Here is an 18,864-nt window from a genome sequence, read left to right on the forward strand (position 1 = left end):
CTGTAAGTCCATATTAAAGGGGAACATTTTATAAAACTCACCCTGAGTAATAAATTTAACAGTTAATCAAATCTATATCACAACCTTAGAACCTTCCTATGCCAGGAAAGCTCCTGTTTCAAAATATATAGTCACAAAAAATACACTGAAGGATCTAATTGTCATCTTTTACTATTTTGATCTGAGAAAAGGAATGTTACCTTTTGAAAGCTAGTTATGAAGTATATTTAGGGCTTCTTTTACCAAGGCGTGCTAACAATTCCCATGCGGCAAATGAAAGGAAGCCCATAGGAATTGAATGGAGGAGTGGCCTAGTGGTTAGGGTGGTTGGCTTTGGTCCTGAGGAACTGAGTTCAATTCCCACTTCAGGCACAGGCAGCTCCTTGTGACTCTGGGCAAGTCACTTAACCCTCCATTGCCCCATGTAAGCCACATTGAGCCTGCCATGAGTAGGAAAGCACAGGGTATTTATTTATTTTTTTTTTTGCTTTTGTATCCCACATTTTCCCACCTTTTTGCAGGCTCAGTGTGGTACAGAAAAAAAAGGAAGCCCATAGGAATTGAATGGGCTTCCTTTCATTTGCCACACTGGGAATCGATACTGCTGCTTTGTAAAAGAGGCCCTTAGTTGGTCCAATAAAAGATATCACCTTATTTATATATTTTTGTTTTGTTGTATTTGCTAACATTTATTTCTTTGCACAGAACAGAAAATGACATGAGAAATAGCAATTATTCTCCTCAGGACTACAAACAAAGTGACAGAGGTTTGGAGCTCTCATCTATCCAATTATCCCTGATTTATAATGCATCCCATCTATCTACATGTTCACTTATATATCTAATCTGTGCATCAGCTATCCTATATCTATTAACCATTCCATTATCTGTGTTCATCCTTCCATCCATCCATTGCCCTTTTCTGTCTGTCTACATATTCAATCAACACACATCATCCATCTCACTTACTCTTGTTCCATGCCTGATTCCATCAACCTATTTACCCATTTATACATCTGTATTATTCATCCACCTGTCTCACCAAACTACTATGCAGACTCTAAAAGTCACACATTTGTGTAGAATCCTCAAGCAGTGGTGTATGACAATGGATTATAATTTATTAATGATTGTCAGTATTATTTTTCATCTATCTAACTAATATATCCATTTATTCATCCATCCCAGAAAGCTAGTGTTCACATGTCCTATCCACCCACTTAACCCACTAACCTACTCATCATCTATCACCACTCATGTACCCTTTCATGTACCCATCACAGCCCCCATCCATTTATTATACGTTGGCACCTTCTCTACTAGCCTAATCCACAACACTAACCTATTTTTAAGTTTCCATGACTGCCATCCCATAAACTAAAGTATCCATTCACCCATCTTCCATGCCATTTTATCCATCTAACTCGGTTATCTAAAATTCCATTCAGCCATCCATACAGGCATATGTACATCTATTGTCATCCATTCGTTTATTCATTATCCACATACTCAGAGATGAATAAATGTATCCAGCTCTACACACTGCCCTAACTTTAACACCTGAATTGTTCACTGCTATCTACCCAGCATTTATGAGGTCTAGTGTTCATTCTGTGATGCGTACTGTTTTCTGCCCAGATCATCTTCTGACATAGGTGTCAGTAATATACTGTGCTGGTCAGGGGCTTGTCAAGAGAGTTAGCCTGAGAAAGGCCTCTGGGAGATATTACATGAGCTCTGATCCTGGTCTCATCCTTGGTGATGCCAGTGTACGTGGAGGGGCATAATCGAAAGGGCTGTCCAAGTTTTGTTGAGGATGTCCTCGCAAAAGGTTCCGATGGAGGGGCGGGGAAACCCGTATTATCGAAACAAGATGGATGCCCATCTTTCATTTCGATAATACGGTCAGGGATGTCCAAATCTTGAAATTTTGGTCGTCCTTGGAGATGGTCGTCCCTAGACTTGGTCATTTCTGATTTTTGGCGATAATGGAAACCAAGGACGTCTATCTCAGAAACGACCAAATGCAAGCCCTTTGGTCATGGGAGGAGCCAGCATTTCTAGTGCCCCGGTCCCCCTGACATGCCAGGACACCAACTGGGCACCCTAGGGGGCACTGCAGTGGACTTCATAAAATGCTCCCAGGAACATAGCTCCCTTACCTTGTGTGCTGAGCCCCACAACCCCCCCCCAAAACCCATTACCCACAACTGTACACCACTACCATAGCCCTTATAGGTGAAGGGGGGCACCTAGATGTGGGTACAGTGGGTTTGTGGTGGGTTTTGGAGGGCTCGCTGTTTCCTCCACAAATCTAACAGGTGGGGGGGATGGGCCTGGGTCTGCCTGCCTGAAGTGCACTGCACCCACTAAAACTGCTCCAGGGACCTGCATACTGCTGTGATGGAGCTGAGTATGACATCTGAGGTGGCAAAAAATATTTTTAAAGATAATTTTTGAGGCTGGGAGGTCATCCCTGATTCCCTCCGGTGGTCATCTGGTCATTTCGGGCACCTTTTTGTGCCTTGGTCGTGAGAAAAACATGACCAGGTAAAGTCATCCAAGTGCTCGTCAGGGACGTCCCTTTTTTTCCCAATATGGGTCGAGGACGTCCTAGTATTAGGCACGCCCAAGTCCCGCCTTCGCTATGCCTCCGATACGCCCCCTTGAACTTTGGCTATCCCTGTGATGGAAAGCAGTTGGGGACATCCAAACTCGGCTTTCAATTATACTGATTTTGACGACCCTGTGAGAAGGATGCCCATCTTCCAATTTGTGTCAAAAGATGGGCGTCCTTCTCTTTTGAAAATGAGCCCGATAGTCAGGATGTCTGCAAACCTTTTGCATGATAAAGGACCAGAAATAACAAAAGATACCAGACAGACATTCTACATAGAACTGAACCTTTAAAAGAATTCATACCTGCTTGGAAATAGGGAGATATGAGATCATACAGACCAAATTGTGGAACAGGAAGGTATTCAGGTATATAAACACAGAGACAAACAAAGATTCATATCTATACACATAACACACACCTTGACTTAAACACACACAGAAGGATGGATACACATTCACTAATATACACTCACACACACACACACACACACACACACACTATCTCTCTCTCTCAGAGGGACAAGCACAGACCTATACACAGGACAGACACACAGGCACATACTGCTGCATCCTAATCATCTGTTCCAAGTGTTGTACATTTATAACAAGCTTATTTCAGGGGTCATGTGACACAATGGTAAGGAGCGGTTGCTGATCAGTTCAGCTCCTTTGTGTACCTCTCTTATCTGCTACCCTCTCAGGATTTACTTTACTTGGCTAGCATAGCCCTCGTTTGATGACTTTGAGCCTGCTTTGGAGGTAGCTTTGGTGGGGTTTGGATTGAGCGATGGCTTCCAAATCGCTGAAGAACGATTGGGACAAGCAACGTGCGAAAGACAGCAAGATGGCAGCCCACCGCTTCCCACCAAACCCGACTATTAATTTGGCCTGGACTTTGGAGATCAGTGCTGAGGTGACCGCTGTGGTTGAACTCGCTTTAGATAAAAAACTATAGCAGTTGTATGACCGAACTGAAGAGGCACACAAGAGACTAGATAGCCTGGGTTTGGCATTTGATCCCACCTGCAGAGAACAGGCTTACTTGAAGATCAAACCCAGACACTGACACATACCCAAGGGCAGCTTCTGACGTGGTTGCTGGAGCACTCTAAGTGGAAGACTTAGAGAACCACTCACACCGCGGCCGCAATAATTTGTGGCTTTTGGGATTACCAAAATCTTTGTTGGAGAAAGATCTGAGAGGTTTTCCAGAGACCTGGCTGCTGAAATCATTGCAGGGCTTTTGAGTGGAGAGGGCGCACAGATTGGGAACCTATAGAATGAATGAAGTACACCTACATGCAGTGATTCTCCGTGTTCTCAATTTTGAACATAAGCAACTTATACTGCAAGTTATCAGGATTACTCTGCATATGTGCAGGCCCAGCGCAAAGCTTTCACACCTATTTGTTCTGTGCTTCATTCACGGCAAACACATTAAGTTTGCAGGTCCACTACAACATGCAAAATCTTTTCTTTCTCAGATATCTGGTGACTTGGCAGCTCCATGAACCTGTATGGATATCTCTGGGTTTAGAATCCACTAAACAACTAACTTTGTGGTGTGGATGCACAACAATATTCAAAAAGAGACGAAAAATCCACGCAATACAAAATGACTCACAGGGAAAAAGCCTCAAAGAGCTCAGAGACCAAAACTTGATCTCACGGAGCTGAACGGACACACTGGTCCTTTCTTCATCATAGGCAAAAAAACCCTGATGCCACAGTTCTAAACAAAATCTGTTTGCTGTGGTCAAAAATACTTTTTAATGTGTATATTTTTACTTTTAAAGTGATAACCAATAATAACTGGTTTTCTGTGCATAGATCGCTACAAGAGCATAACAAGCTATCCAATACACTTATCTTAGTTAAGTCTTATTCATCAGATGCTGCTCCCTGCTGTGCGGTCCTTCACATGCTGCCCTGAGCCGACGATGGCCAGCATTTCGCTGCTTCTTCAGGGTCTCAGGCTGCAAATGGGACACCCACACAGCTCCCTACGACACGAACTGCCACTAATGAAGCCAAGCTGCCTTGGGTCCTGCATTCCATTCAGTTCCAGTAATCTCACAATCCTCAGCTTTAGTAGCGTTTCCATTAGCTCGCTCACCACTGAGGTCAGACTGACAGGTCTGTAATTCCCAGCCTCCCAACTAATTCCCATATTGCCAAATTAACAGTTATGTTGCTGGTGTTTACTATATAAGTGTTATTTTTTTTCTCAAAATTTCATTAATGTCATTTTTGGAAGCGCATAAGTGTTTTTTGTTAAGGGCTTCACATAAACTTCACATACATTGCCATTGGGACTGATAAGTGAAAAAGTAAGCCGCAGACAGTATTATCATGACTGCAGCTGCAGCTAATAGTGACGTTTTTTCTCATGGTCCCATTCACGTTAAACTATCCGCCTCATTATCACAAAGATACCAAGTCATATGCATTAGGCTGCTCTCACACGATAGGCACCCCTCCTCACAAGCATTTGGGTACCAGAGGACCAGTCTCCCCCTCTCCTTCCTATCCACGATCTGGCACCTCTCCCTCAAACACCCACCCCACACTCTGCACCACACCTTCAATTGCGTACCAGAGGCTGCCTACTTGCATTTGTGTGCAAACTAAATGTGCACCATATTTACAGAATAGCACCTAACACTTATGCACGTGTTTGCCAATTAAGGGCAATTATAAGTGGTAATTTGGGGATTTTAAAAAAAAATTATTGTGTTTAGTTGCAGTGTGTGATGAATGACATTGGTATTGTGCATATAGGTTAACAGCTCCTGAGGACGCCATAGTGGCGAAACACAAATTTGTGTTGGGCTGAAAAGCAGTTTGAAAGAGTGAAGAAAATAGACTGGATATGACTGTGAGAGGATTATAATCGTTCATCATTTTGGAATAATAGAATGGAGTACAGGGTTGGCCGTATACCTGAATGTTGAACAACTATCGGATATATTCAGGAATTATCATCAAGAAGATTTTTTAGGAGCATCTTACTATGGACTATAGGAAAGTTGGTATAAATTTGAGGGGGTATAAGGCACTTTTTAAAAATGTTTGTAGTGTAATAAAATTTTTCTAGTGTTTGAAATAAATGTGCATTTTGTTTATTATATGTTATTATTTTGTATTGAAATTAGTAACTTATTTAAACTTTCTACTTTTTTATTGATTGCCAATTAAGGGCGCCAATCCTGTGTATGAGTGCCAGTATACTGTAAACATTGGCATGCAATGGCACCTTAATTTAGGCACTTCTTATAGAACTGCCCTTTAAAAGCATTAGGCACTTTATATCAACTCATCAGTCTACAATTAGCAATGTAAACATACAGTACAATCTAACATAATAATAAAACATCTCTAAAAGAAATTGAAATACTAGGGACCATAAGTCTCCTACCACACATTTTCTGAGAAACTCTTAAACATAAACCTCTCTCTAGATTCCATAATATTGAGTAAACAATCAAGCTTAAATTTCTTTCTAAACTGCGGGCAATTACTCATTTTCCTCTTTATCCCTACTAATACTATCAGTGCTACAGACCTTCACAGTGCTTTACAAAAAAGGGGTAACTGTGTTAGTCTGGTGTAACAAAAAATGACAGGGGCAGCTGGCACCTTATAAACGAACCCATTTATCGGAGCATGAGCTTTTGAGGACCAGAGTCTACTTTATCAGATGCTCAAACCTCATTAAATGGGTGAGTCTATAGGGTGCCTCCTGCCTCAGTCATTACAGTGTTGTACAAGTACATATATAAAAGGCAGTCCTTATTATGTAATTGGTAACTCTGCCCAGGCTCCAGCCCTGGACTGCCAAGCACTATCTGGATAATGCTGGGATGGTCTATATAGATTTGTAGCAGCATTATCTTGATATTGTTACTGAATATTCAGGTGTGGACCTGGTGAGCAGGACATATAAATCAATTGGAGGTTACCACTGCTTTAGGTGAAGGACCCACATAATTATTAATACCATTCTTAACACACCACTTGCATGGAAACTGAAGGATAAAGATCATTCCCAGGGCCAAAACCTGTGAACACAGGGTGGAAAAGGTCTTATGCCTCATCTATGTGAACCTAGCAAAAACATAAATACAGAAATTCATTGGCCCCCCCAAAAAAGGCATCTTTATCATGGAAGTACAGTCTCAATGCCCAATTCCTCTCCGGTTCTAAGGCAAAAGTTCTTATTGAAATAGCCTGGGAGAGAGGAAACATGAGAGACTTCCAAAAAAACTGGTCACATCGAACGCTATTATTGGATTATTAGGCGGGACTTTAAAATCCAAGGGCCAATATGATAATAAATAATCACTACATATTGTGAATCTCAGGAATTCTCATGATTTACTGGGACAGACTATTCAGTCCCTACCAGGAATCACACTTTGTAGTACGTACCTGTTTGCAGTACCTGGACTTTGCTACATTGAGGATGAGTTTGAGGATTGTCTGAGACTGTGTCAGCAGGGGAGACACCGCTTGAATAACAGCTGTAAACTCCTTGGCTGTGGTTTGACCTGTAATGTTATCAAAGATCTTGGTGTTATTTCCATGAAAGTTTTATAATCTAACCTTCCTACCAGGAGCCACACAAAAAAAAAAATCCCACCTTTTTACCTGTGGTTGAATGAGAAGTGGTCCTTATTTAGGTAAAATGAAAAATAAGAAGCAACATTCTTGTTCAATACACATATAACATAAATGACTGACATTTTAGATTAAACTATATTCAGGTGTGATTTTTTTGGAAGTTATGACTACAATTTGTACTCTGAGCCTGGCAATGTAGTCAAAGTATTAGAGCATGAATGCATAAATATTTGAGACATGGGTTTCAATCTCATTCATTTTATGAGCTACTCCAAGTATCTCTCTCTCTCTCTCTCTCTCTTTCTCCTTTTATTTCTTCCTCTCCATCTCAGAGGAAATATGAGATTATGAAAAAATAATTGCTGCCTTAGTTTCAACCCTGCGATAGTTATTCATTTACTTATTATATGTGTCAGTAAAGTATGCTGAGATTCATCAGATGTGAAAGGTTATACATAAATCCAGATGATCTAATTTTTGCCTGTGACAATAGAACCTCACTAAGCTGTAATAATTTTGTTCTAATGAAATAAAGAATAAAAGTTCTCTAAATATTGTATGTAGTAGGGTGGCACTTACTTAACTATTAATTATTTTTTGAAGTGCTACTAGATGTATGTAGTTCGTCTTATGCACTTATAAGACAGACTATGCTCCATAAAACTTCCAATCTATTCAAGACAAACATGATAAACTGAGGGATTAGGGAGTTTCATTTATTATGAAAAACTAGCCGTTGTGCCCGTTAAAATGGGCGAGATTTCCAGCTACCCTCCTCGCAAGGTCATCGTCGCCGCCCCTCCCCCCGATGTCGCCGCTACCGTTCCCCTCCCCGGAGTCGCTGCCGCCGCCTCCCCTCCACCCGGGCTGGGCGCTCTGTTCACTACTGAATTTACAGCACCGAAAATGCAGCAGGCCAGCAGATCAGCTGAGCTCCCGTCGGCCTTCCTTCTCTGCCTGTGTCCCGCCCTTGTGTGACGTAAGGTCAGCGAGGGCGGGACACAGGCAGGGAAGGAAGGCCGACGGGATCTCAGCTGATCTGCCGGCCTGCTGTGTTTTTGGCGCTGTAAGTTCAATTGCGAAGAGAGGGCCCGGGCCAGGTGGAGGGGAGGCGGCGGCGGCGACTCCGGGTGGGGGGAGTGGTAGCGACCTTGGCGGTTCCCTCCCTCCCCTTCACGCAGTTTCCCTCTCTGTCCCGCCCCCATCATCACGTATTGACGCGGGGGCGGGACAGAGAGGGAAAGTCTCTACTGCGCATTTGCGAGTGAGTACGGTCACTCGCAATTTATATGTTTGATGGTTACACACAACATGGGGAGGAACAGGATAAGATTTAAAAGCAGCATCAGAAAGGTGGGTTTTTAGGCTGGATTTGAATACAGACAGACAAGGAACATTTCTGATTACAGCACTCTTTAACAGGTATCCAGCATTCTTTATACTCACCAAGTACAGAATAATAGAATGGGAAATCCTCAAGGTGTGTGGAGTATTGGGGGAGAACAAAAAGTCCTCCAGGGAGAGCGTTCCACATCACTGCATTCCGGTTTATGTGGGAAAAGATTCGATCCTGAATAATCTGCCAGGGAGAAAAATCAACACATTTCTTCCTGTTTTATGACTTGTAAGAGATTGGGAACATTTATGTTGATTTTAATCAATTTACACACAAAAAAAGTGTCAGGAGAGCCTTTCCTTCCAAGAATAGAGAAGTGCTGCATACATGTTGCATGATTGAATTATGGGGTTTGGTGACGTGGAGGGGAATAATTGAACGGTGCCGGTGAAATAGATTGCTGGCGATCTATTTTGGCGGCGCCGCAAACAGCTGGCCGGAACCATATCGAAAAAGATGGGCGGCCATCTTTTGTTTCGATAATACGGGTTGGATCGGCCAAATGCCAAATGGCCGCTTTTGTTTTTCAGCGATAATGGAAACTAAAAGCAGCCATCTCAACCCCGGCTAAATCCAAGGCATTTGGTCATGGGAGGAGCCAGCATTTGTAGTGCACTGGTCTCCCTGACATGCTAGGACACCAACTGGGCATCCTAGGGGGCACTTCTAAAAAAATATACAAATAGCTCTCAGGTGCATAGCTCCCTTACCTTGGGTGCTGAACCCCCAAATCTCACTCCCCACAACTCTACACCATTACCATAGCCCTTATGGGTGAAGGGGGGCACCTACATGTGGGTACAGTGGGTTTTGGGGGGGTTTGGAGGGCTCAACACTTACCACCACAAGTGTAACAGGTAGTGGGGGGTGGGCCTGGGTCCGTCTGCCTGAAGTCCACTGCAACCAACAAAAACTGTTCCAGGGACCTGATAACTGCTGTCAGGGAGCTGGGTATGACATTTGAGGCTGGCATACAGGCTGGCAAAAAAGGTTTTTATTTTTATTTTTTTAGTGTGGGAGGGGGTTGGTGACCTCTGTGGGAGTACGGGGAGGTCATCCCCCATTCCCTCTGGTGGTCATCTGGTGAGTTGGGGCACCTTTTTGAGGCTTGGTCGTGAAAATAAAAGGACCAAGTAAACCCGGCGAAATACTCATTAACGGCGCTTTTGTTTTTTCCATTATGCGCTGAAGCTGGCCATCTGTTAGCTACACCCATGCCCGCCCATGTCTCCCCTTCGCTACGCTGCCGGCATGCCCCATTGAACTTTCGCCTGCTCCACGATGGGAAAGCGGCGATGGTGTCAAAAAAGCGGCTTTCGATTATACCGATTTGGCCGCTTTTGAGAGATTGCTGGCCATCTCCCGATTTATGTCGGAAGATGGCCGGCGATCGCTTTCAAAAATGAGTTGGATAATACCCTAATTCTATATATGGTGCTCAAAACTGTGCATGCAAATATGGGTGCATACCCAATTTGCACACGCAATTTAATTGATTAATGAGTCGATTGGTGCTGATAATTGGGTGCTAACAATCAATTATTTCAATCCAATAAATATAGTATCACTTCTTCAATAGAGGGGGTTCCAAATATATATCTCATATAATACCCAGCTCTCACAACTATTCAACACATTTTCACCAATGGTAAAGGGTATTCATATATTGTATAGGATCCCTCAGATGTCTCTGTCACCACCACACAGGCTTAGTAACGTGAGCCAGGCACTTTTATGGTGGGCAGATATTCCTCATTTGATCCATTTTACTATCAAAACAATCACTTTTTTTTCTTTCTCTATTTTTTAAAATATATACAACTGTATTCAAAACAGAAGCACTTAGCTTTCAAAACGTAGTCTCAATCTATACTCCTTCATCTTCATTTCAAAACTGGTATTATATGAGATATAACAATCAATTATTGGCACAAATTGGCATTAATTACAATTTGTATGCATGTCTTTAGGCGCTGGGATCTGCACGTAAATTTTACACACAGATCCGAAAAGGGGGCACGGCCAAGGGAGGGACATGAGAAGATTAGAGGCATGCAGTTTTATAGAAAAAGGGAGATCCGAGTCTAATTTAGGCATGAAAATTCACACCAGCTTTTAGTTGGTATAAATCCTCACTCCCAAATTTGGGCACCATTTATAGAATTGAATAGAAATTGTTTAAATAGGAGATGTATAGGGGAATCTGCTCATGAAGGTATCAAAGCAGTGTCGGCCCTACCATTAAGCCGACTGAGGTGGGGGCCTTGGGTGGCACTCTCCCCTTCCCGCCTCAACCCTCTTCCCCAAGTTTACCTTATTTGTTTCATTTCTGAAAGGTGGCGGTGGCAGCTGCAGTGATTCCCATAGGCTGCCCTGCTGCAGGCACCGACCTCTTCTCTCTACTGCAGCCCGCCTCTTGACGTAACTTCCTGTTTCCTCAGAGGCAGGACACAGTAGAATGAAGAGGCAGGTGCAAGTGGCATCATGGCAGGGCAGCCTATGGGAATCGCTGCCGCTGCTGCTTTTTTGGAAAAGAAATAAATAAGGTAAACATGGGGAAGAGGGTTGAGGAGGAAAAGGGGAGATGTCAGATTGGGCACGATTGGCATTTCTTCTTTGCCTTGGGCAGCAGATTGCCTTGGGCCGCCCCTGTATCAAAGCACTTCATCTGGGCCACCATGCATCACTTTTACTTACAAAGCTATGACAATAAAATTTGGTCAGCCTTTGAAATTATAAAGATTTATATTCATTCACGAGAAGTACTGCGTGTTGAGAATTATTACACTATTGAACATACAGCCTATTGAAACATGTCTAGCCCAAATTATGTGATGTAAGTCTGAGAGGAGGATGCGAACAATCATCTCTCCCTCCCTCCCTCCCTCTCTCTAAGTCCTTAAGCAAGCAAAGGGCAGAAGTCTTTTGACAGATCAAAATGGAACCTAAACGTATATCAATTTAAAGGACCCTCAGAGCCAACAGCCAATTAACATTAATATCTTCACTATATCACTGCTGTATTAAAGGCTCCTACTTATAATCATCAGTCTCATAAATATAGTCACTCAATTTTTATCAAGTTTTATATTGCAAGAAAAAAATCAATTCAGTACAATTACTCATAGGACCAATCATACATCAACCAAGAAGAGTCCAAAATCAATTACTGTAGTTGCTTCAGGATGCATCATGGATTGAGGACACAAATGCTATAATAAGCAATATAAATATTAACTCCAAGTAAAAATATAAGCTCAAGGATAATTTTAAGAACATAAGAACATAAGCGTTATCATACTGGGACAGACCAAAGGTCCATCAAGCCCAGCATCCTGTTTCCAACAGTGGCCAATTCAGGTCACAAGTACCTGGCTGGATCCCAAAGAGTAAAACAGATTTTATGCTGCTTAACCTAGAAATAATGGCTTATGGACTTTTCTTTTAGGAAATTATCCAAACCTCTTTTAAACCCTGCTAAGCTTGCTGCTTTTACCACGTTCTCTGGCAACAAATTCCAGAGTTTAATTACATGTTAAATGAAGAAATATTTTCTCCCCTAATTCTAATATTTTTGGAAAGAGTAAAAAAGTGATTTACCTCTACCCATTCCAGTGGCGTAGCCACAGGTAGGCCTGGGTGGGCCGGGGCTCATCCACTTAGGGCTCAGGCCCACCCAACAGCAGCACATATTTACTGCTAGTTAGTGGGGATTCCAAGCTTCACCAGCTGAAGACCAGGGCCGTGCCTAGAGTCTCTGGCGCCTCCCTGCAGACTATCAGTTGGTGCCCCCCCCCCTGCAGACTATCAGTTGGCGGCGGCGGGCCCCCCCCCCCCCGTGAAAATGATTGCGCACCACTTGCCACACTGACAGGAATTGTCAGCAATATTTTTAGAAACAAATTGCTATACATTGCAAAATAAGATAGCAGATGTAAATTCTCAAAGTGGACATATTCCAAACACTAAAATGAAAATAAAATGATTTTTTTCTACCTTTGTTGTCTGGTGACTTTCTTTTTCTGATCATGCTGGCCCAGTATCTGATTCTGCTGCTATCTGTCCTCTTAACTCCGTTTCCAGGGCTTCCTTTCCATTTATTTCTTTCCTTTCCTCCTTTCTTCTTCATTTCTGGTCCTCAGCTTCTGCCTATTTTCTTCATCCATGTGCAGTTTTTCTCCTCTCTTTCTTTTCCCTCATTTCATCTCCTTCATCTTTCTTCCCTCCCCTCTATGTCCAGCAATTTCTCCTCTCTCCCTGAGGTCTGGCCTCCCATCCATGCTCCTCTGTCCCCTGCCCCCTCCATTCATCCTTTTCCAGCAATTCCTCTCTCTCCCTGAGCCCTGCCCTCCCAATCCATGCCCATCCATGCTCCTCTGTCCCCTGCCCCCTCCATTCATCCTTTTCCAGCAATTCCCCTCTCTCCCTGAGCCCTGCCCTCCCAATCCATGCCCATCCATGCTCCTCTGTCCCCTGCCCCCTCCATTCATCCTTTTCCAGCAATTCCCCTCTCTCCCTTCCATGACCCCCCCCTCGCATCCATGCTCTCGTCTCTCCCCTGCCCTCCCGCTCCCATTGTTCAACTGCCCGGCCTCTTCTCTCCCCCCCAACATCCCTTTTCTTTTTTTTTTTCTTTTTAAATGTACCTCCGTGGTGGTTCCGGCAGCGCAGCATCAGTGAAGGAGGCGGCGCTCCCGACGTCGTTAGCCTTCCCTTCGCTGTGTTCCGCCTTCTTCTGATGACATCAGAAGAAGGCGGAACACAGCGAAGGGAAGGCTAGCGACGTCGGGAGCGCCGCCTCCTTCACTGACGCTGCGCTGCCGGAACCGCCATGGAGGTACATTTAAAAAGGAAAAAAAAAGAAAAGGGATGTTGGGGGGAGGGCGAGCGAGGTGAGCATGGTGCGGCGGCGCCCCCAGAGGGAAGCGCCCCCCTGCCATGCTTACCTCGCTTACCGTGTTGGCACGGCCCTGCTGAAGACCTCCCCCTGATGGTGCTGAAAATTCTGCTTTCCACTTCAGCAGTCTAAGCTTCCTAAGCTGCTAATACTGGCCTCATCGCATTGGGGGGGGGGGGGGGGGGCGGAGGAGAACACTTGGTGCCCACCCACTTCTTGACAAGGCCCACCCAAAATCTGCTGTCTGGCTATGCCCCTGACCCATTCCACTTCACTTTGTATTTTATAGACCTCTTTCATATCAAACCAAATGTAAGGTATCCCAAAATGTGCTACAACTGTCTGTTTTATGGGGTGCAGCAAAGCACAAGCTGCTGCTTGTTGTTTCCCATACCTCCCTACATACCCTGTTAATTCCTTCTTCACATATGCATAGAACTCAGAACTTCCTCTCAAAGTTTTTTTTCATCTGAAGATGTAGCCTCTTTGGCTGTGGGACCAGAAGCAGTCACCCCACTTACCACCCATTAAGGCTGTCAAAGAAGTTGATGGATTTTAGTTGCCTTTCATAAAGTAGCTCGTTAAACAATACCATGTTTATTCTGTTATAAAGGTAAGTCACAGGCATTTACAAGTAGGGCTGCATTTTGATAAAAACTTTAATCGCGATTAATTGCACGATTAAAGGTATGCTGTTTATTTAGTTTTTCCCCACTGCAGCTCCTTGTAACTCTGGGCAAGTCACTTAACCCTCCATTGCCCAGAGTCACAAGGAGCTGCAGTGGGGGAAAAACATACCTTTAATCATGCGATTAATCGGGATTACAAATTTTAATTGAAATGCAGCCCTAAAAAATTGAGGGACCCTTTTACTAAGCTGCATCAGGGCCTACATGCATACAGCGCGTGCCAAATCGTCACTCCTGCCTGGTTAGCGCGTGAGCAGTAATTTCGAATTTGCCATGTGCCAAATCCTATGGTAGAAAATACATTTCTATTTTCTACTGTGGGCCGCTTACCTGGTGGTAAACGGCAGTTGGTGCTCGCTGCATGCTTACTGCACAGGTAGCGTGTGAGACCTTACCATTAGGTTAATGGGTGGCGATAAGGTGTCAGGCCAAAAATGGATGTGCGATGGTTTCAATTTTAGTGCACATCCATTTTCTGCCCCCTTAAAAAAGGCCCTTTTTCCTAGACGAGGTAAAAAATGTCCCAGCCAGCGCCTAAAAGATGTGCTCGCACTACTGCAGGCCACGTTTTACTGCGGAGAAGTAAAAGGGCCTCTGAAAGAATAAAAAGTAATGAAACGATAAAAAATACAAAATGACAAATTAAAGAATCTAAAACTGCATGCAGAATAGCTATAAACAGCCTTATCTGTATCTATATTCTGAAATCCTTATTCTATTAATGTGAATGTCGTTGTAACATTTTGTAAGCCACATTGAGCCTGCAAATGGGTGGGAAAATGTGGGATACAAGTGCAGCAAATAAATAAACAAACAGTTAACTGCTGGTTTATGCACATCTCAGTCACGAATAAAATGAGGGCCTTGGTGTTCCGCAAGAGGGTTGACATCCCAGAACACTGGGATAGTGGTGTTGAAATAACATCTCTATCATGGACAGAACTCTATTTAATCAAATTTTCTCTAAGTGAATACCTGAAATGGATGCGCCTCCCAGAGTTTGAAAGAAGATCATAGACAAGAAAAATCTTGAACAATGCTCATGTGGATGAAAAGACAACTACAGTGTCAGAGCAGGTTGATATTACGACAGTTAGCTAAAGCCCTAGTGAAAACTGCACCACTCTAAAAACGTCATGCCCCATTCACAAATGGTCATCTTGGTTCTCTCAAGAACTTCAGATCGTTAGGCATGAAGGACAGAAACTGGAAAAGAGATGACATAAATCTCGCCTGGATGAGGACAAGCTAAAGTGTAGGAAACACATCACAGTGTTCCATCAAGCATTAAAAACAGCCAAAAAACCCAACATTTCACTCAATGCATTGAACGGGCTCCCAAATCAACCAAGCACCTATCCAGCATAGTAAATGGTCTACTGTAACCCTCACAAAAGAACTAACCTGCCCAGTTGAAACTATACTGCAATGACTTTGTTGCATACTTTATCAATGAAATTAAAAGTTTTTGCCAGGACCTACAGGTAATCTTACCCAGTCCCCTGCCAGTTAACCAGCAGCACACAATCTTGCCTTCTCCTTACACAGACATATGGGACTCTTAACCTGATAACAGAGGAGGGCATTGACAAAATCTTGAAAGGACCTGACAAACCACTTGCTCCTTTGACTCCTGCCTATCAAAGATTGTGCAGCAGGTAAGCAGGTGCCTCATAGAAGAGGCCACTAAAATTGTGAACTCCCCTCTTTCTAATAAGCAGCTGCCAACAGCATTAAAAAGGACAGTGGTGCATCAATTTACCAGCCAGTTTCTAACATCTCATTTCTAGGAAAATTTATAGAACAGTCTGTGTACAGCTCATTGATTGGCGAGATCAATGCCAATCTGGATTCAGAGCTGGTTATGGAATGGAGTTGGTCCACATATCTATACTAGATGATTGTCACAGAAACCGAGACATCTTAGCATTATTGCTGCTGTCTCCAGCCGGCCTGCGGGGCTTTTCCTCTGCTGCAAACTATTTCCTGGAAACAGGAAGTTGCATCAGCGTCAAAAGGGTGGGCTTTTAGCCTAGATTTGAAGACGGCCAGAGATGGAGCTTGACGTACTGACTCAGGCAGTCTATTCCAGGTGTTTGGTCCAGCAAGATAAAAGGAACAAAGTTTGGAGTTGGCAGTGGAGGAGAAGGGTACAGATAAGAGAGATTTACCTGATGTTTTACCTTTGACTGACCCCTAATGCAGGCAATAGCCAAAACATGGGCCATGTTGGATTGTGAATAAAACATTGCTTCCTCTGACTTCTGAATCCACCTGGTTGTTCCATCTGTGGTCTTATACACTTTGGTTAGTTATCTGGGCATGGCACTGAATATCTGCAGCAGATGGACAACTTCCCAGGACCACCCTGGCACAAACTAGATAGCGGCATGGCAATCAGAGAGATATATTCATTGGCACTATCTGGTTACGTGACACTGAATATCTTATTTAGGGTCAGCCAGCATGATTTAACCAGGTGGAAGCCTATACTTATTGTACCTGAATGCAACTCACCTTGAGCTATTACTGAGAAAAGCTGGGAGCTAAATTCAAATTAAGTGGGGATTAGGAATACCCCGGTTACAATTTGATGTTGAAACTGGTGTGGTAAGCCTTTTGTTGGAGGGGCACTTGCCACCTCTTCCAACCTCCCCCCCCCCCCCAATGATGTCTCCCATGGAAATAGTATTCTCTCATGGAGGTCTTATGTGCCATTTGAGGCAAGAAAATTGAGGGCCTCTTTTATCATGCTCCGCTAGTTGTTCCCGCGCGGCAGTGCTGACGGTGCTCATTCAAAGTGAATGGGCTTTGTTGGCATTACCGTATGGGAACTGCTAGCGCAGCTTGATAAAAGAAGCCCTGAATGAATAAATGAATGAAATAATTTATTCATATAACAGAGTTTAGGACTGTTGCACTGATTACTGCAGTTAACTATTTTGATGATAGCAACTGAATCGTATTTTTTTCTTTTGAATATTATGTTTTAGTTTATTTGGTGGTGTTGATTTCATATTTTGTTTTATCATGTATTGTTGATTTTAATTGCATATGCATATTCTGGTACCCACCTAGAACTGTAGATAGAGTAGGCTACAAATTTTAGAATAAATAAATAAATAATAGAAGGTAGGTACATACCTCTAATGTAGTTAATACTATTTTTTCTAGTGAAGAGAAATAGGTGTCCCAAAGAAACTGTGTTTGCTGTCGGAGCACCAGGACCTTGTCAGGATCTATAGATCTGATTATGGATGGAACCTGATAGAAAGCAGGAAAGAGAGAGAGAGAGAGAGAGAGAGAGAGAGAGAGAGAGAGAGAGAGAGAGAGAGAGAGAGAGAGAGAGAGAGAGAGAGAGAGAGAGAGAATGTAAATAGATGTATTATGAGTACATAAAAATCATACATAGAAACACAAATGTTCATGTTAACAGCCTTCAGTTTAACAAAGCATATATCTAATTTTCAGGTATTCTTTTTCTTTAGAGAGAAGGAGCAGAGAGAGCTGTGAGTGGGAGTCAGATGAATTCCCATGACTCATGGTATTTAACTCAACTGCTGTGTAATTTTAGACCACTAACTTAATCTTACAGTTCCTCAGCTGATTTATTTGTAAATATTATGGGGACAAAAATCAAAAGATTTGATGTGGACAAACTCTTGTTTACCTATATACAAATGGGATTTGATTATTGCCCCCCCCTCAAAAAACGCCAACAAGTAAACACACACTGTAGAGGTAAAAACGCCAACATGTTTGCATTTTTACCTCTACAGTGTGCATGTGGTGAGATGGTTTTCTCTGGACTTTCTAATATTGCTAGAAAGTCCAGAGAAAACCGTCTCACCACATGCACACTGCTACTGATAATACTATATAGGAAGCACTGCGCTATCGTGACGTGCAGCTTTGACCCCTGATGCAGGCAGTTGCCAAAACACGGGCAGTGTCCAGTCACTCAATAAAATCTGCGACCTCTAACATTTGGCTCTGCCTTGATGTTCCATCTGAGACCAACTTCACTGTTCTCCAAGTCAAAAACAAGCAGTCTGAGAGTCGATATCCGAAGCAATTTAACTGACCAGAAATGGCTCCTGGCTGGTTAAACTGCTTGTTCAGAGCTAACCGGTCATATGCAGCAGAACTTAACCAGTTAGTGCTGCTGAAAATGTCCAGTTAGCGTCTGACTCAAATCCAGCTATTTTGGGGGTGTTCTGGGGGCAGAGTCAGCAGCACTTAACCGACCAAGTTAACCGCATAAAAGTCAGTCTTATCTTTATATGGCGCCCCATAGCCAGTTAAGTGCTGAATATCACCAATTAACTGGCTATGTCTTTACTGGAAATAGAGTCAGACTCTTCTTTTTCCTTTTCTTTTCTTTCCTGGTGACATGCTAATTACGTACGAGTTAGTTTCTTGTAGTTTATGATCTTTACCCTTCCTACTTTCTCCCTTTGTTCTTGGACTTCAAGGGCTTCTTTCCTTTATGATTTAGTTAGTAGAAGTCAGAGGGGCCAATTTTTCAATTTTATTTGGGGTGCTAAACCCAATGGAAATTACCTCCTCTTGGTCACAGTCAATGAATCTGTTCAATATTGGGGGTGCTCACGCACCCATAGTGCTGGCTCCTATTCATA

The 18,864-nt window shown here is 43.1% G+C and overlaps 1 protein-coding gene across 1 annotated transcript in view; it reads right to left on the bottom strand.

The window, feature by feature from the left end:
- LOC115464768 (exostosin-1-like) overlaps nt 1-18,864 on the bottom strand; it is a 620,469-nt gene that overhangs the window by 52,963 nt on the left and 548,642 nt on the right. The window contains exons 4-6 of the mRNA XM_030195122.1: nt 17,369-17,488; nt 8,689-8,821; nt 7,051-7,169 (exon numbers count right to left, since the gene is read on the bottom strand). Coding sequence (XP_030050982.1) covers nt 7,051-7,169; nt 8,689-8,821; nt 17,369-17,488 — 372 coding nt within the window. The remainder of the gene's footprint in view (nt 1-7,050; nt 7,170-8,688; nt 8,822-17,368; nt 17,489-18,864) is intronic.

Source organism: Microcaecilia unicolor, chromosome 3 (assembly GCF_901765095.1).
Source record: "Microcaecilia unicolor chromosome 3, aMicUni1.1, whole genome shotgun sequence".
NCBI classification, from domain to species: Eukaryota; Metazoa; Chordata; class Amphibia; order Gymnophiona; family Siphonopidae; genus Microcaecilia; species Microcaecilia unicolor.